The sequence below is a fragment of the Phocoena phocoena genome, chromosome 18, assembly GCF_963924675.1.
Source record: "Phocoena phocoena chromosome 18, mPhoPho1.1, whole genome shotgun sequence".
Lineage (NCBI taxonomy): Eukaryota > Metazoa > Chordata > Mammalia > Artiodactyla > Phocoenidae > Phocoena > Phocoena phocoena.
Genome location: NC_089236.1, coordinates 8,533,767 through 8,554,093, shown reverse-complemented (window position 1 = coordinate 8,554,093; position 20,327 = coordinate 8,533,767). Strand labels below are relative to the sequence as shown.

At 39.4% G+C, this 20,327-nt stretch overlaps 1 protein-coding gene across 2 annotated transcripts in view; it reads right to left on the bottom strand.

Annotated features, from left to right (window-relative positions):
• Nucleotides 1-20,327, bottom strand: part of FRY (FRY microtubule binding protein) — a 251,865-nt gene that overhangs the window by 159,408 nt on the left and 72,130 nt on the right. For both annotated transcript variants that reach the window (XM_065896299.1, XM_065896300.1), the window contains exons 4-7: nt 7,548-7,687; nt 2,369-2,459; nt 2,063-2,142; nt 1,865-1,945 (exon numbers count right to left, since the gene is read on the bottom strand). In XM_065896299.1, coding sequence (XP_065752371.1) covers nt 1,865-1,945; nt 2,063-2,142; nt 2,369-2,459; nt 7,548-7,687 — 392 coding nt within the window. The remainder of the gene's footprint in view (nt 1-1,864; nt 1,946-2,062; nt 2,143-2,368; nt 2,460-7,547; nt 7,688-20,327) is intronic.

Below are 20,327 nucleotides of genomic sequence, written 5' to 3'. Positions count from 1 at the left end.
TATCAATAAAGGTTAACTCTATACTGACTGGTTAAGAATTTATCAATGGGATTACTATATATTACTGCAATTACTGCAAGAAGCCATTGGTGAAAGCATTTTCTTGTGACTAAAAAGTACTAGAGCATTATCCAAACTGAGGCATTTGTTACAGCCTCCTATTGCAGAATTGAGACAAATACTGACACGAAAATTTTAAAAAGTCCTTGTTGGCAAGAAAACACTGGCTCAGTGGATGATCAATCAGACCTAATAAGGAAAGTCCTACAACCTTAGAATGTTGCTTTAATTATGACGTTGTCTCTCAATTCATTCTCAACCAACTGAAAATCGGTGTAGCTAAGGCAAGTCATTCTATAGTAACCGATATTGTTATGAACAGTTCACAAAACTAAGAAAAACACAAGAAGTCATTTCTGGCATATTAAACTTTCCAAATGATTGTATAAGAGAGTTAGGCTGGGGTAATTACAAAGGAATATGATGAGATTTCCAGGGTTTGACAAAGCAGCCAAAATACATATTAACACCTCATTTTTCTGATCTTTTCTAGGAATGAGGTAGAGACACATGAGTTAATTTGCCAGATAACTGCAGCTTATTCCTTCAAAAAGCCAATACTTTTATTATTTAATTGCAATGGAAATCTCTCCAAAATGCATTACACTTCTTTTTTCATGAACTACAATTATTACAATGGGCTATAATAAACGTACAATATATATTCTCATGCAAAATGGTCCAGGTAACTCTAATGTTTAGTTCTTATGTATGCTTTGGCCAGTTTCTCTTTCCTCTCTGTTGCTGTCAGTTTTTGAGCTTGATATTTCTCAGGGCGTCAGTGTATCTAAGTCTCTTCCATCTAGTACTGATGTTTTATGTGTTAGAAAAAAAAACAGGTAGTCAAGACGAATAGACAAACAGGGTTAGATTAAATAAGTCACCTCAAGGAGTTTTTGGGGTCTGTTTCCTGAGTTCTTGACTATGTTTTGGCTAGCTAAAGGTGCTGAGTAAGTACTTTTTAAAAATTTTGTTTTGTGATAAATTGAGCGTTTCCACACTGCTAAGTTAGGAAATTCCATCTCTTGAAGATACAAATCTTTCTGAGGGTTGCAATTTCACAAAGATCGGGGCATCACTGTTGCTCCAAGCTGGCCTCTTGGCTTGGATTCACATTATGTCTCTGGCTCACTTTGCCTAACCTAGAAATTCAGAATCTTGCCCGATTTGCCTCAGGGTTGAATAAGATGAAGATGGGTGAACAGGGTGTGACATCACTTTTGGAAGAAGTATATTATCGCTAATAGTCTAATACCACTTTGTTCTAGCCCGCTAAGTAGTGTTATGGGCCAGATATATTTAGCAATGAGAATTTTCTGACTTGTTTCCATGACAGAGTCTGGGACATTTTTAGCTCAGCTGAATTAAGTAAGGTCTATAGTAAAGGCACATTCTAGAATGGAATTTTCCCACTCATGGATGCTATATTGTAACCAGCCACTCATGGAATATAGAAAACAGAACTTTTAAAACTGATGATAAACTTCTTTGGAAAATTAAGCAGGAAGAAAAGTACTTTGGTTAGTTCATTTCTTTCTCGGATGCAATAGTCTGAAACTCATGGACTCTTGGTAGGATCTAGCCCAACTGCCAAGTGAAAAAGCTAAAGGAGAAAACAGATTGGAGAAAGACTTGGTACTTGTCCTGGGGAGCTTCTTGTGAGGTTCAGAGACAGGGCACACACAGCATAAATAAACCCTAGTTTCTGGTAAGCTCACACCCTCCCCCCTCCTGAGAGTAGGGCTGGGTTGGCGCAGAAGAGGCACTCATGTTCTTATGGTGAACGATTTTGAGGTTCACTTACTTAGCTTGTGCCAACACTCCAATGACTTCTGCATACAGGTCTGCCACAATGTGCATATTGGCAGTGTTAGGACCAAGGTACCTAAATAACATACAATTAGACAAGTTAGGAATCCCCCCAGGTCATCTGAAAAGAGCAAACTTGATTTAGTTTTAAGTACCCAACTTCTTCAAATTCGAAGATGACAAATTACGTTACCCTTCTTTGTACTTAAAGTGCTTGAAAGCCAAGTTAATAACATCATGTATTAAACTGTCTATTACAGGATGAAGTGGAATCTGGAAAAAAAAAAAAGATGGCTCTTAACTTGGAAGGGAATATTAAAGATCAAATCAGTAAGAGTACTCACAGTGAACTACATATGGCCTTTAACAATCAATAACTATAATTCACAGGACATAGTATTTGAAATTCATGAACAATTTAATAAACTTGACCTTAAAAACATAAGTAGATTTTAGATAAATAAATCTTATCTAAAGTAACATTAAATTAATGACCTACCTGTTTCAAAACTTCTATTAATACTAAAGAAAAAATAAAATCAATGGCGAGGTCCCGTCTTTCCATTAAATAATCTCGCTGCTGTTCATCACTGTAAAATTTAAAATATTCACATTAAATGGGCACTGAAAATATCCTCAGAGTGATGTAATTCACCCCAAAATCTAGGACTCATCCCCAGTGGACTGCAAACCAATTTTGTTACAAAGAAACTGCAGCGGTAAATACACACTGAAGTTGTCCCTATGATCAGTCTGGTGCAGTGGACAGACACTGGATTTGAATATTTGACTTTATGTTTTAAATAGCTAACCATGTCAACTTGGGTAGCTATTTGTGAGTATACAATTTCATCTTGTGGACTTTTCTAAGGTACCTTTCAACACAGGAAACCTCTCATCTGTAAAATGGAAACAAACATGATACAGGGCTCCGGTGCTAGAGGTAGACCCTGAGAGGATCTTGTGAAAAGAGTTAAACGACGGGAAGAAATAATATGATTACCTATGGAATCAGGACTGCAGTGGGAGGAGAAAGGATCAGCATTACATTTCGTTTCTTTTCCCCTGCCCCTTTCCTCTTGACCTTCTGCCACTTGAGATTTATGAGAGGAAGAAAGAAGGTGTGAGGAGGTGGTGGAAGAGAGAAAGATTAAAAAGCAGATCGAATAAGAGGTAGGAGGGGCAAAGTGGAGTCATTTGAACTTATTCCAAAGTCAGGGAGCAGAATAAGCACCATCAGGAGGACAGAAACGTGAGTTCATACCCCCTTCCCTTCATTTCCTGCTTCTCTAGTGTACTGGGGACTAATTTGGAATTCAGCAACTGAAGTGACTGCAAAGTCCCTTAGCACAGAATACTGGTTAAGAGTGTTGGTTTTGGGGTGGTGGTGTGATGGATTGGGCGATTGGGATTGACGTGTATACACTGATGTGTATAAAACTGATGACTATAAGAACCTGCTGTGTAAAAAAATAAATTAAAAAAAAAAAAAAAAAGAGTGTTGGTTTTGGTGTAGAACGGTCCCGGGTGAAAATTACGCCTCTTCTACTTACCAGTAATTTTTTCATCTACAAAATGGATATCATAATAGTAATTATAGTAAGGTTTGCTTGAGTATTAAGAGAAAACGTGTATTTAGTAGAGTCTCCCAAACATACAGGACCTGCATATTAAATGAAAGCAATGAGAAAGGAGGACAGAATTTGGATTTGTCAGGCAGATATTTTCAAAATAAATCAAGACTATTTTAAACATGGAATGTTTTTCTATTCAGTCAAGAGGGAATGAGAGGAAAGCATATAAAAGATAGAAAAAAGAACTCTGGAGGAGCTCTGCAGCCTGGAGCAAGTCCAGTTAAGCCTGGTAGGTGACAGAGCAGGTCAACGAGGGAAGCTGCAGCTTTAACTTTCAAGGGGAAATGTATGGACCGGGCAGGAACCCAATTCATTCAGGATCATTTACAAACAGTCCCTGCCAGGAGAAAGAGCAATGGACCAAACCATCCATCTGGAGCCCTTCAAGACCCACTAGAACTAGAAAGTGCTGCTGCCAGAGGAAGGGAGGAGAGGAAAACATATGGAGCTGCGTTAAAAAGAGGGCGTCCACAAGTCTGACCCAGAAATTACATCATGGAGAAGAGAAACAGGAAGTTTGAAGACCACAGGGAGAGAAAACTCTCAGAGACGGCCAGCAGCAGTAGAGAGAAGAGGGCTATAGTAAGGGGTCTCCAAAAGGGGCCAGAGGAACTTGAAAAAGTAGCAAAAAAATCTTGGTAGAAACAAAACTTTAAACTCCTGATTCTGTTTTATTTAACAAGCTAATTTATGCTTTCAAATAAAAGGAAGACATACATCTTTCCAATAATGAATTCAACTTTATTGCTGGTTTGAGGTCTAACTGCCAGGAGGAGCCAGAGGCATCTGACAAATTTATTTGGCAGTCAAAATGTTGATACTGTACTAATCTTAGAAATCATAACCCAACAAATAGAACTACCACACGACCCAGCAATCCCACTACTGGGCATATACCCTGGGAAAACCATAATTCAAAAAGAGGCATGTACCAAAATGTTCATTGCAGCTCTATTTACAATAGCCAGGACATGGAAGCAACCTAAGTGTCCATCATCGGATGAATGGATAAAGAAGATGTGGCACATATATACAATGGAATATTACTCAGCCATAAAAAGAAATGAAATTGAGGGGCTTCCCTGGTGGCACAGTGGTTGAGAGTCCGCCTGCCAATGCAGGGGACACAGGTTCGTGCCCCGGTCCGGGAAGAACCCACATGCTGTGGAGCGGCTGGGCCCGTGAGCCATGGCCGCTGAGCCTGCGCGTCCGCAGCCTGTGCTCCGCAACGGGAGAGGCCCGTGTATCGCAAAAAAAAAAAAAAAAAAAAAAAAAAAAAAAAAAAAAAAAAAAAGAAATGAAACTGAGTTATTTGTAGTGAGGTGGATGGACCTAGAGCCTGTCATACAGAGTGAAGTTAGAAAGACAAATATCATATGCTAACACATATATATGGAATCTAAGGAAAAAAATGTCATGAAGAACCTAGGGGTAAGACAGGAATAAAGACACAGACCTACTGGAGAACAGACTTGAGGATATGGGGAGGGGGAAGGATAAGCTGTGACAAAGTGAGAGAGTGGCATGGACATATATACACTACCAAACGTAAAATAGATAGCAAGTGGGAAGCAGCCGCGTAGCACAGGGAGATCAGCTCGGTGCTTTGTGGCCGCCTGGAGGGGTGGAATAGGGAGGGTGGGAGGGAGGGAGACGCAAGAGGGAAGAGATATGGGAACATATGTATACGTATAACTGATTCACTTTGTTATAAAGCAGAAACTAACACACCATTGTAAAGCAATTATATACTCCAATAAAGATGTAAAAAAACAAAAGAAATCATAACCCAAATACACATCCACCACATGTGACTGCTTTCAGTTGCTTATGCTTCTTCCTTAAGTTCCTCTTTTCTTGTTTCTATTAAGAGAGACCCCCATCATTAGCTACATCATGTTCTAGAGACCCTCATTCTTTTGGCTTTGTCCCAAACACACAATCTCTCTCTCTTATTTTAAACTTTCAAGTGCTAACTAAAATGCAATTGATTTGAATTTCACTGTCCCAATTCTCTGATCTCGGCAATTACTCTGATATCCTGGAAATAATCAGTAATACAACCTAAAAAGCTATTCCTTTCAATCCATAAAGAAATCAATTCATGAACAATCTAGTTTTAGTAACTAAATTCTGACCAAACAGGACAAAGCTAAAACTCACTTAATTCAAGTCACTAAAACTGCCCCACTCTCCACCCCTAGAAAGTTTTAGTATTTATTCATAAGCTAACATGAAATAGGAGGAAATACTAAAATGACACCATTAATTTATTAATCATACAGGCTGAACCATTTTCAGACACAGGATTGAAATTTTACCTTTAAATTTGATACATTAAAATATTTATGAGAGATTGCTAATTGGTATGGGGTTTCTTTTGGGGGCGATAAAAATATTCTTGAATTAGGCAGTGGTGATGGCTACACAACCTTGTGAATATACTAAAAACACTGAGTTACACTCTTTAAAAGGACGCGGTTTATGGTATGTGAATTATATCTCCATTTAAAAAAATTCTTCTTCAACTAAAATAATTATTCAATATGCAAAAGTTATTAATCTCTCCCCCAAACAAAATGATAAGTAAATGAATCTTGAATACACTCAAGCATATTACAAAATGAAATTACAAGTTCAGATGGAATGTAATTTGGTAAAATAACAGGTCTTCAATTTCAAGAGAAGTTTACATATTTTTAAGTACTAGGAGTGTCAAAAAAATGAGAGGGATAAATCACTCACAAGTAGTATTTAATATCTGATTTTCTGAGTGATTAATTTCACTTATATTGTCTTTAAAAGCATTAAAAAATGTATAACCCATGTGGAGAAATCTAAGTGCTTTGAAAAATCTCATTTTTTTTAAAGAAAGGTAAATGTATTAAACTTTCTTATATTTGCTACCTTGCTATAATAGGTTGATTTCAAACATATGAAATTATACATATTTACCTAAAATTCTGGGGAACATACATTCATTGGACAGAACGAGAATCTTAAGTTTTATGGCTGAAGAACTCATGTAGCAGTGAGTTCCACTTTTCAAATCCAATCAACAAAATTCTCAGCTAGAAGGGAAGTTAGAGATGGGGTGATCTGACTTCCCCCTTTGCTCACGAAAAGGCTGGGAGCTGGGAAGCTGCTAGGGAGCTGGTCAAAGTCATATGGTTAATTAGTGGCAGCTCCATGACTACCTCTAAGGTCCAACCCAGCGTCCTTTGCACTACAGTACCCTGGGCACTCAAGGTTACGATCGCAGATCCAAATATCTAGGCAATGTCGTGCAGGGCCTGCTGCAGGCTTTCTGCCTTCAGGTGCAGACTGGAGGAGAGAGGGCCCAGGAGAGAAGCAGGCAAGAGGGTTACCTAGGGTCCTTGACACCCTGCCCCCACCACTGTCAAAATAAGGCCGTGTAAGAATTTTCAACCTGTGACAGCTGGCAGTGACAAATACTCCAAATGTGCCACCTGCTAGACAAGGTGGTGTTCATGCGTAAAGAGGCAGAAAGATCTAGAAGCCACCCAACTCCCACTTTGATTTGTTTCAAGAAAGAAAAGAAAAGAAAGAAAGAGAGAGAGAGAAAGGAAAGAAAGAAAGAGAAAGGAAGGAAAGAGAGAAAGAAAGAAAGAGAAAGAAGGAAAGAAAAAGAAAGTAAAAGAAAGAAAGAAAGGAAAGAGAAAGAAAGGGAAAGAAAGAGAGAGGGAGGGAGGGAGGGATGGAGGGAGGGAGGGAGGGAGGGAGGGAGGAAGGAAGGAAGGAAGGAAGGAAGGAAGGAAGGGGGCTTCCCTGGTGGCACAGTGGTTGAGAGTCCGCCTGCCGATGCAGGGGACACGGGTTTGTGCCCCGGTCCGGGAAGATCCCACATGCCGCGGAGCGGCTGGGCCCATGAGCCATGGCCGCTGAGCCTGCGCGTCCGGAGCCTGTGCTCCGCAACGGGAGAGGCCACAACAGTGAGAGGCCCATGTACCGCAAAAAGAAAAAAAAAAAGAGAAAGACAGAAAAAACTATAATCCTCATAATCCTTACATAAGAGAAGTGTACCTTTTAGATTTATTGCTGGTTCTTGGTCTGTATTCATGTGATTCATCCTCAATGCCATTTTGCCTTTTATACCAGTCAAATAATGTACGTAGAATGGAAGGCAGGCAGTACTCAGAAAGAGAGCTCATTGAACTGATGACCTACAGAGAAAAGCAGGCAATTAAAAAGCTTTGGTGGCACTGCCAATTACTGAGAAACTTTTTATTTCACAAATAACTCCAAACCACAGTCACTACAAAATTTTCTTATTTATCACAGTCCTATCCTTAATAATCTTTAGTAGTACATTCCCAAGAACCCGTTTCCTACTGTTGACAGATGTTCCTAATATAATAACTTTGTGGTTTAAGAAAGATAATTACTTTGACTCCCTTTCATTCTAGAAATCAGATGTTAATTGCATACAGGTTATTCATGGGCTGCAAAGAAATTATTTTCCCACAGCATCTAAGAAGTACAGTGACTGGTACGACTTAGGTCCTCAAAAATGCTTGTTATATAAATAAATACATTAATTAATATGATTACCTTAATGGCTTAGGTGAAATCAGCAATTCTATCCCCCAAACAAACAACCTTAGTGGTAATGCAATGTATGGTTTTCTGCCAATAATCATTCATAAACTAATCTGAGGTGTGCCCCAAATTAGACTCAATGAATCAGTAGCAGTAATTTACTCTGTATTACATCAAAGGCAAACATCTCCTCTCTTTAAACAACAAACATACCTTTGATAGATGAGTTATTCTACTTTCCTTATTTGGGAAAGATTCCTGATCTTTTATTAAGTATCACTCCTCAACTGAACTTCAGTCCATATCTCATATTATAATACATGCAAAAATGAACTCAGAATGGGTCATAGACCTAAGTATAACACCTAAAACTATAAAACTTCTGAAGAAAACATAGGGGAAAATCCTTGTGACTTTGGGGTAGGTGAGGATTTCTTAGGGATCAAACCAAAAGCAAATTCCATGAGAATTCGACATACTGAAAATCATCAAAATTAAAAGTTTAAGCCTTTAGAAGGATGCTGTTAAGTGATGAAAGGACCAGCCACAGACTGGGAGAAAATATTTGCATAACACCTCTCTGATAAAGGTCTTATAACCAGAATGTGTCAAAGTACAATGAGATAGGTTTTAATTACTTAATTAACAAACAGTATAGGCAAATCATAACACCCAGCACTGATGAGACAGGAATTTATCTCAAGCACATAATTAGAGATGAGTAAGAATGTTCAGGACAGCATTATTTATTATAGCAAAAAAATGGAAACAAATGTCCTGCTCTAGGTAAATGCCTGAATCCAATGTGGAATTTGATGTAGATTATCTATGAAACCGTTAAAAATCTCATTTCAAAAATATTTAATGCTATGAAAATGTTCATGATATGTTAAGTGAAAAAAGAGTGAAAAATCATTTAATTGGTATGATCCCAATTGGATAGAGACCCATATAAGTATGCATATATAGAAAATAAGACCAGAAGAAAATATACCAACATATTGAGAGTACATATTGCAATCAGGAGAGATCTCAGGAGAGAGATCACCAGGGACAGGGTAAGTGGGAGTTTAAAAAAAATGAAGGTAGGATTTTACCTGGGCCTTTTTAAAAGAAAGGGTAGAAATCTGAAATGAGAGTCAAGAAAGAAACTAAGCAAGGAGCCTAAGCAGGAAATCCTACCGTCATGAAGTTGCAAAATAACTGTTTGTTGATAATGATTACGTGATTAATGAAGGTTTTGAAGGAACTGAAAGAAGAAATATCTGACTGATGTAGGGACTTTGGTTCACCAGAGAGGAGGGAAATAATGTTGAAAATTTTAAGTTGGAACTAAATCATTAAAGGTACTTTTAATGCCGGTCTAAACAATTTCAGTTTTCTTCTCTAGAAAATGAGAAGCCCCTAAAGATTTCTGAGTAGGATACTCAGCCCATGAAAATGGTGTTTGGGGAGGTTTAATCTAGCAGTGACGTGTAGGCTGGACCGAAGTGGTTTGCAAACAGAGGCAGTTAAGAGAATACACAACACATGCTTGAATCTAATGAGGTTATTACTGCAACGGTTCCAGGAGCGCAGGGCTCACAGCCTGAGCTGGGGAGGTGGCAGAAGAAACGGAAAACGTTAGTTAACTTGAAATATTTCTGTAGTTAAGCAGGCTAGGCTTAACTTCCTTTTACAAAAGCAGGAAACTAGAGCAATGAAAGCGCAAGTGCTTCATGTCAACAGGACTTTCCACTGTCACCTTTAAAACAAGCCCTAAGATTGAGTAAAGCAATGACTGCTTTCTTTCTCAGATTCTGTTTCTTGATAGCTTATTTCATGCCCTCTCTCTTATAATTATGGTTATAGGTACATAATACAAAATTGTGCATTACCTTTAGTTATGGGTTAAGTTAAAAAAAAATAGGCTATTGCATTTAGCCTGCCTGGTGAAACTAGTCACCGTTATAGGGTTCTGTAATTTTAAAATATCTAATTTTTTTTTTTTTTTAAAAAGAGCCCTCCCCTCCAGGCTGTAACATCCACAAGCACAACAAATTTTCCTGCTCCTCCTCTGGATATAACAGCAGTAAATTTTTGGAGGAAAGCCGACTATGGTGTGCCCAGGGAGTAATTTCCTAGTTCTCTCTAAAGTTACCCCAGGTAATTTCCTACCTCTCTGAAGTTATCCAGAAAGGATATTTCTTCAAGTTGTCATCATCTAAAATATTTTGAATTGGGAAACAAAGAGGGTTCCTCCCACGTGGGAAAGGGGATCAGAATTCAGAGTCCCTGACCAAGGGTTAATTCTGTCTTAATTACTGAATAGATAGTAAAATCCCAAAGCCACTACAATTATATTTCAGTAATTTAAAAATACTTGTGCAAGTCTGGATGAGACTGAAGGAGACATGATGACTAAATGTACTGTGGCATCCTCGATGGTATCCTGGAACAGAAGACACATATCAGGGAAAAACAAATGAAACACAAATGAAGTATAGAATTTAGTTCATAATAATGTACTGATATTGGTTTCTTAGTTATGACAAATGTATCCTGGTAATGTAAGATGTTAATAGGAAAAACTGGGTACGGGGTATATGACAACTGTCTGTACTATCTTTGCAACTTTTCCGTAAATCCAAAACTATTCTAAAATAAAATGTTTATTTAAAAAACATTACAGAATATTGAGTAGAGTTCCCAATATTCTATAATAACCTAAATGGGAAAAGAATTTGAAAAACATTTGGATAGATACATGCATATGTATAACTGAATTACTTTGCTGTACACCTGAAACTAATACAACATTGTTAATCAACTATACTCCAATATAAAATAAAAATTAAAAAAAATTTCTGTGTGACATTTACAAGTTCCTTTATTTACTTCAGACCCATAAAGGTGATATAAACCTGTGTTTGACTCCTATAAACCTCTCTGGGTAGAGCATTCTCTAACAGAGCATTCAGCTACTTCACTTAGGTGTAACCCACATTCTCCAGAGAGAATGTCAAGAGTGTTCTTCAAATCTCAGCTATAATAATTTATTTCTACCCATTAAAAAGTCATCCCGAAGCCATTCTTGGTATTATTATCTATTGGGCATGCTTTCCATGGCAAATACACTGAGACCATCTTAGAAGAGATGAAAGGTCAGCAGGGGGTGGATGTGCATGTTTTTTCCATCTCTCTGTTACTGCCCTTTTGAGTTCAGACTTTCAGGAAGGAAGGGTGGAATTTGCAAAGACCTGGCCCTCAAAGCTCAGGAAGGGAGGAAGGTCTAGCTGGCTTCTTGGTTACTCAGTTCCTTCATTTATGGGAAGCAGAGCCAATGGTGAGATGAATTCTAGCTCTGTGCTGCCGTGCAAGGGGAGGCCCATTTACAAAGATGTTCTTGTTGCATTTAAATGATCATATTCTTCCATCACAGATGAGCTAGGTACTGTGCAGCTTGAGGAGATGAAGTTCACCGAATCACAGAACTATTTCATACCGGTGTTTTCTTTTGGAGGGGTGATAGAGGGGAATACTAAATGTACTTGGCAAATGTTTTCTTAACATTTATTTTGGCGTCTTATATATAAATAGGCTAAAAGAAACTGTCCATTATGCTGTATCTATGACATTAATTTTTCATAAGCATTTTATTATACTGGCTGAATGCAAAGAAGGAAACTTCACACATAAATATTTGAATAATTACTCAGTGGAGTCATTCCATATTTTACAGTAATAAGGCTGACTTGTCATGAGTGGTGTATTTAACGAATAATTTTACAGTAACTTCACTGATGGCTTAATTTCTCAAACTAGCTCAGGTGGCCAAGCGCCTGGGCGCCAGGGTACTCTCTGTGTACCTGATCTATTAGAGCAGTTCAGAGGCAATTTTTTTTTTTGACTCCATCACATTTCATACTATTGCTAGCTTACAGTATTCGATCAGTGATGATAGACACTGCAGGCTTAAGAATAATTTATTATAAAAACTTAAAATTATAAAAATGTATATGTTAAATGTTTTTCTTGCAAATCAGGAAAAGATCTTCATTATTTGATTTTACCTTCTTGGTCCATTTTATGGAACTCACTGTTCCACTGGAGAATAAGAAACACTGAATAACACTAATGTGAATCCAATGCTACCGAATTTGTTTTTACTCCTAATTGCTTACATTTTTCACTTATATATTTTAAATAGATTTTCATTGAATTGAAGCATTAGAATCAATGTTAAAGCACTAGAATTTCACCTGCCTCCTTTTGCAGGAAAATATTACGACCCAAGATGATAAAAAGTTATTTTAGTTCTATTATAGATTTATAATAGATTTATTTTACCATGTGTTTCCTGTTTATAGATAGCGCTTTTAACACATTAAGAAACTAAGGTGCCACAAAAGGACATAAACATATACCATCTAGAAGAAAATCCCAAAAGAAGTTACTTAGCATGTATGAGCAAATTATCTTTAATTTAGAGTAAAGAATAGGTCACACTGAATTGCAAATAGTTGCAACTTTAATGTTCTCAGAACAGCGTATCTGAAGCCTGATCTCCAAAAGCCACATTTTCATAATTTCATCAGCGTACTGGGAAGATCAGGCAGGTTTGGGGTTCAAGTTACAACTCTGCCCTTTATTGGCTGTATGAGCTTGGCCACGTTGCTGTTTCTTTGAAGCTCTGTTTTCAGCTGTAAAACAGGACTTAAGAATACTTCCCTCACTGGGCTTTTATGGAGACTAAAGGAGAAACTCTCAAGTGTGGGACATAAAACAGACCTTCAAAAGTGTCTGTTTCTTTCTTCCCTCTTCCATTTCCAAATATTGAAACTGAAGCACAGACACAAAATATCTTGACTTTGATAAGATCACAGGCTAAGTTAATGACGGAACGAATGACAGACGTTGATGACAGATCTTATCAGAACTGATAAATGTTGCTTTTAGGTACAGAGTCAGCCCCCTGTATCTGCAGATTCAACCAATCACAAATTAAAAACATTCAGAAAACTAAAATGCCACAAGTTCCAAAAAGCAAAACTTGAGTTTGCCTCTCTCTGGCAATGACTTACACACCATTATATTGTATCTCCCCGTGGACACCCTGGACAACCGCAGTGGGAAAAAATTAAGACCCACCTATCTCTTACCCAAGCACAAACTACCAAGGCCTCCATTAGAACCTTTCTGCTTAGTTTGTATTCCCAAACTAAGCCAACTTTTCTGGCCCCAGCAGATGTAAACACAGTGCCTTCCAGATGCTTACTGTAGAGGCCTCTGAGCAACGCCTGTCCTACATCAGCTCCTTAAGAGAAAGGCAGCAATACTGGACTCCCCGAGTTTGCTGCCAGCACACCTGGCTCTAAAGCAAATGGGAAAGGACACCGAGAAAGTTAACTATTCTGCAACCACAATCAATCTGTTGAAGAAAAACCAGTAACTGTAAGTCCTGACTCATCTACAAGTCTGGCTCTCAGGAACCTCCAGCATCCTGAAAAAGGCATCGAGCCCAAATGTAAGTGAAGAACGAACACACACACACACACACACACACACACACACACACACACACACACAAATAAATGAGCAAACCAAACCAAACAAAAATGAACACAAAGATACTGAAGAGGCAACGGGGAGGGTGAAAAGGGTACAGGGAGTTAGCTGTATGGTGACAGATGGAAACTAAACTTTGGTGGTGAGCATGCTGTAGTGAATACAGAAGTCGAATTATAATACTGAACACAGGAAACATCTACTGTCATAAGCCAGTTTATAAAAGAAAAAAAGAAGAATGGATACAACCCTTGGCAGAAAGGCACAGCATTACGCTCTCGGATTTCGTGCAGCTCTCGGATTTCTCGTCTTTCCGTAAACACACCCAGCCCTCTTTGACTCCACTCTCCCCTCTCTGACCCACTGACCGGTCCCTCTTCTGGCCAACTGCTCAATCAGCCATGGACTGGAGATGCTTCCTCTTTCTGCCTCACTTCTTCATTCCTGAGACCCGATTTCTACTCTTGGTACAGTACCGACACTTTTCTATAAAAGATCAGAAAGGACAAACCCACGACCAGCCAATGGCCTTCATGCAATCATTTCCCTTGAAGTCTCCTGAGCACATGACAACATTTATCAGATTCTGCCGGAAATGCTTTCCTCCATTCTGCGATGCTGCCATCTCCCATGTGGTTATTTAAACACCACCAAAGCACAGTAAAACAATGCACCTGTGAAAAGAAGGGCCTGGATTCTAATCCTGGTTGTTCTGGCACAAGCCCCTTTGGGGAGTAATCACACTTTCCTACGCAAAGAGGAAGTAACTTCCACTTACTCTATGAGACTGTTTTAAGAAACAAAGTTGGAGCAATACTTCAAATAGAAGCACATCGTGCAGTGTACAATTGTTTGTATCGTTTAATTTACTGCATGTTCATGCCACCATTAGATATAAGCAAAGGTCTAAAAGCCAAGGGGCAGAGAAAACAGGCAAGAAGCATATGGAGCTGGAAGGTATGTGAAATAATAAAGATTCAGTCGTCACTTTACTCAAGCAAGACTTTTCATCTGTGTGTAAATGTGTCTAGTGACTGTCATTAGTACATACTGTACCAGGTAAGGCTTACGTACTCCCTCAGGTGAGGGTTATTTTGGAGAGGTGTTTTTCACTTTTTAAAATGGGTTAACTTGATATGCGAGCTGCATTTGATCACCATCTACTCAGGTCCACACACATCACAGGTTAGCGGTTGTTTCATTGGAAAATCCAAAATAAAATGCCTTGGCCTTTATGTTTTAAAAGAATATCTGTAAACTTTGATAACAGAGGTAAGTCACTTGAAGTTAAAACGGGGAGCTCCATGCCCTTCACTCACAGGGTGCTCTGCACAGATCACAGATAGGGAACTCATCACTGGTACCATGACTGTGTCCTGGTATGATGCTTTTTCATTTAAATGTTGCCAATCATGACCAGCCACTATAACTTGGCTGTGAAAGTAAGTCTCTTAAACTATTTAACATTAATCCAGCAATATGAAAGTGTATTCTACATGGCAATGAGTAATAGCCACTGCACAAAAGGCTTTCTCAAAGCTGGCTTCCCACGCGCTCCTAACTTCTAACCTCTCATTCTTCCGTGAGGGTCCCTGCACAGGCTGCCGTCTTGGGCCACCCCTGCCCTGGGAAGATGCATCTTCTTAGGCTTCTCTCATTTTTTTGGGCATTCCTTTTCTGGGCTTTCTTTTGTGGATCCCACTTTCTGGTCCTAAATGAACTATGTTTCCCTATGATATGCCTCACCCACTTTCTCTACCCTAATCTTTCAGTGTTTGTTGGGTGATCATATAAATGAATGAGCCCTGGTTATTTCTCCTGAGGTATTTTACCCGCACTGAAAATTCAGTACGTGTAAAACTAATTTATCCCCTCTCCCCAAGCACAGCGGTCCTCTGAAAAACTCCTTATCCATAGAAAACAGTCCAGACTCCTCAGTATGGCTCCCATGGTCACGGGAGCAATGGGCTCCAGTCGGCCTTCCCAGCTTCCTCCCGGCCACTCCCCAGAACTCTGCTCTTCTCTCCTTCAATTCCTTTGTCCACTCGGCTCTACCTGTCTGGCACGACCCAGCCCATCTTGTCCATCTGGATAGCAGATATCTTTAGTATGTCACTGCTTCCTATGACACTCCCCCCCGCCCCACCTTTCTAGCATCCTTAACTACTCCCTTACCTGAGTTCCCACAGCACTTGAACAGTACCTTCTTATTATATTTACATCACAGTACTATTTGTTTAGGTATCTGTCCTCCTCCTGGGACTGAGAATTTCTGGAGAGCAGAAACTCTTGCTTACTGCTTTGTAACCCCAGCACCTTGCACAGACCTTGGCATGATTCAGGTGCTCAACGTTTGTTAAATTGAATGGAAATGGCTCCAAATCATGGCTGAAAACTGCAGTTACCTTTTGTTTCTCCTTCTCTCAACCAATATTGATTCTTCTTACATAGTGTTGCTTATAGTCATTCTTTCTTTCTAGTTCCACCTTCTCCATTTTAGCCTCAAATCTTTATCGATGCCCCAACTCCCAAAATGCCTCCAAACTTTAAGGATCTCTCCAGTCGGGGTTTAACATCAAGGCTGCGCTTTGATCTCTTTGATACTGGCATGTAGAGGATAAGGCCCCACCTGCTGGCATCAAGGTCTTCCACAGTCTGACCCTTCCTACCTGGAATGCAGGGACCACATTCTTACATCTCTTTGTCCCACACAGGGCTTTGTTGTATATGTACACACACATACATACACACACGCTCTCACTCACCTAATAAATGTTCGCTAAAATAACTTTATTACCAGGACAATTTTTCATTTATTTTGCTTTCTAAGTGCTGAGGGTTAATTTAGGCATTTAAAATAAATTAGTGGCAGTGTACATTTTCAAAATGCTGTTGGAAATCTCATCACCTTTATTAATTCTCATTACCGTATGACTTTCTCACCAGCAGGAACTGAGAGCCCTCCCTGGCTCCCTAGTATAGGGCAAAGCTTGCTCTCAGGTTCACAGCACGCCTGCTTCTTCCACTGTGAGCTTCCTTACTACACTGAGGTTATAATTTATCTGATTTACATCTTTCTTCTTTGTCTCTCACACTAGACTGGGGGCCTCTCCAGGGCTGGCACTACGTTTCCTTCATGTTTATTTCCACAAGCTGGCATAATGTTTGGCACACGGCTGCCACAAGGTAGGTACCGTGTAAGAATGGGTCAAGTTCACATTCATAACATTTGTAAAAGTGAAACTCTGGGAATTAGGGTACAAATTCCTAGCTCTCCAATATACAAAGTGGTCACTGGTACAGTTCTTCTCCCACTAACAGTGAGCTTCAAAAAATTAATCCTGTTTAGACATCTTGTCATTTATGAAACAAGAGGGTTTTTTTTTTTTTAACCAAGTCTATTCTATACATGTTTAGATTGTAATTAGGTTCAATAAGAGATATTAAACCAACAGTTAATTAAACAGAAAACTTAAGGAAACACAAAGATTTAACCTCTAAATATACGTTTTAAAATTCAAACTGGAAAGCTGACAAATTCTCAGAGATTTCCACAGTGAAAACAAAGAGGCAGAGAATTGTACATAATACTCTTTACTGGGAATTTTGACCAAAAAATAGGCTACGTAATATCTAGTAGAGCCAGGTAATACCCAATATCCACTCTTCTCTTCTTCCTTAGTTATAAAATACCTCATTTTTAGATGGACACATGGTTGCCCAAAATAAAATTTCTTCATCTTTCTTATAGGTATGTGTGGCTGTGTGATTAAGATCTAGTCAACTGGACGTAAGCAGAAGTACCGTGTGCACTGTAAGGATGTTCTGGGTTTTTTTTTCTGTGATTCTTTTTCCATTTCACCTTCCTGCTGCCTGGAGCACAGATGTAACAGCTGAGCTCCAGAAGCCAAAGTGGACCATGAGATGACCTTGGGAATGTAAGCCATACACAGGAAAACAAAAATATAAAGATACAGGACTGATTTTCTTTGTACTTCTTCAATGTGAGACAGAAATGAACTTTTATCTTGTTTAAGCCACTGTTCTTTTATGTGCCATTTGCCGCCAAACCTAATCTTAACTGATATGGGACCTTAGGTCCGTCACCTGTTGAAAACTCCCCTCTAAATTCTCACCAACTTAGTTTTTAAAAATATAAGCATGTTACAGAGTAAAAAGCACAGGCTTTATAGTTAGAACATATGGATTCCAGTCTCGGTCCCTTCAGGCTTTAGTCATATAATATAGGGCACCCTCTCCAGGACTCATTTCCATTAGCTGTAACACAGAGATGATGATGAGACCTTCTTCTTGGGCTTGCTGGAAGGGTTGAGTAATGTCAGGTGACACGATACGTGAGAAGGGGTTTGGTAAGGCACTTCCCCGGTGTTCCAGTGGTTAAGACTCTGCGCTTCCACTGCAGGGGGCACAGGTTCGATCCCTGGTCGGGGAACTAAGATCCCGCATGCCGTGCAGTGTGACCAAAATAATAAAAATGGTAATATAAAAGAATTAAGAAGAGGCTTGGTTAGTTATAAAGTATTACATGATTCTTGTTATTTTGTTTTTGCTTCTATTTCTAACAGGAGAAAAATGAATCCTGGGCTTGGCAAGTGGAGGATTAAACAGGGCCGCCCAGGATCAGGCACTGAAAGTGAAGCCCAGCTCTCTTTAGCCTATCACTCATGCCAGGGACATTTAAAAGGGAGAGATTGATAAAAATATTCTCTAAACAGGGACCAGTGGTCTGTTGTCCAAAGGATGCACTTAGCATAGTGCCTCCCCTATGGTAAGTACTAAGTAAATGTCACTTCTGTGGGTACCACTGCTCCCGGGAGTAGAGCAATGGAGGCTATAGCTCCAAGGAGGTGTCACCAGCGTGTTCTTCTCCCGTAGATGGACCCGTGCGACCCAAGAATAACATCCTCCTGCTTGGAATCAGAATAAGGGGAATTACAGAATCTGGACCTTTGATATCAAAACCCTAAGAGAGCTTGATACATTCACGGCCTTGCCAATAGAACCACAATTCTTATAATTTGCTGTTGAAACAGTGGACCGGCACTTTCAAAGGTGACTTGGCTGACTTTCTTTTTCACTGAATCCACAGAGGGACCAACTTCAGTCACATTTCCTTCCGGCCTGGGGATCTTGCTATCTCTTTAAAATGAGACCAACTTCGTAGGTTGTCTTCTCTCGTGGTTCACGCATAAATTTATGATTTTACAATCAGAGGATAATTTCATGTGCCTTATTTGAAAGTCCTCAGTGACCAACTCACTACTGGTTCACCCCTAAAGTGTCTTTAATACACAGAGATGTGTTACAAGCAGTGGTTCTCAAGCATCAGTGTGGGTGGGGGTCACCTGGAGATCTCGTTAAGCTGCAGAATCTGACTCAGTATATCAAGGCAGGGCAGTGATTCTGCATTTCAACATTTTGAGCAGCAAGGTTAAAAGTATTATAGCTAATTAAGTGGCAAAGTTGGGATTTAAACCCCAAAGTCGATCTCTCTCCCACAATGCTGAAATGCAGAAATAGAGTGCTGAATAATAAATGAGACATTGTGTCTAGGCCAAATTATTTGGGATAACTATTATATGTAATGTTAAAATGCTAAAGTACCATTCTCCCAGAGGAAAAAGAAAGAAGTACACTAAGCTGGAGAAAAAGAAAACAAGTTTTTTGAGGGAAGGACAGTGATAATCTAAGAGGAAAGAGACAAAGAAAATAAAATAGAGTGAAAAATTATGGAAGACAGATAATATTTATATTCTTAAGGAGAACGGAAAGAGCCACACTTGCCACATTTCGAAAATAACGACCCCAAACATTCACCCCAGGTCCCTGACCTCCCAAGTGGGACCAGGTAACAGCAACTAAGGATAATATGAGGAGAGAAGTCAGCTCCATGGCACAGAGAGACGAAGTCCATACTCCATTCCACCAGCGTTCCAGAGAACAGCCAGCTCTGCCAGCAACAGAGAGCAAAGCCAGGGCCGCACCAGCCTTCCAAGACCTGCCGTGACAGCAAACTTGTGAGGTCTCCCTCAGCCAACAGTTTATAAAATAGAGAATGGAGGATTCTGTCTCTATAGTCAGGCCTTAACATTTCTGGATCGAACAAGTCTGAACTTTAACAGCCAAAGCATTTTCTCTTGATTCCACATTAAAGGCAATTTCAAAGCACTGCAGAAAGCGTACTCTCTGCGTGTTCTCCGTAAGACAGTATAAAAATCCCACTGTATTAGATCAGGCCATGGTGCATCCCGTGGGATTTTGCCTCTGCTACTGGCACCAAATGAGGTTTATAAAGAAGAACATGCTGTCCTCTTTGTCATTAAATGCAGACGTTTAGGAAACACCACAAACACATTTCCGACCTCCTCTGATGTCCTGTTATCCACCATTCTAAACACACCTAAAGCCCTCCTGAAGTGACTCAACCAGGATTGATAAGATTCTAGTTTCCTATGTTTATTACCTGCTGTTTAGAGTTGGAAGTCCTTTTACTAGTCCTGATCTATTTTCAAAGGACCTTCTTTGTATTTATTCTGTCTAAAACTGTTTTGTTCATGTATCACTTTATTAGAATCTAAGTTACTATACTGTTTTATAATTATTGCTTAGGTGGTCTGTCTCTCTCACAGGATTGCTAAAATTGGTCCTAGATTTTGTATCACCAGAGCCTAGTGCTGTGTCAAGCATATAGCTGGC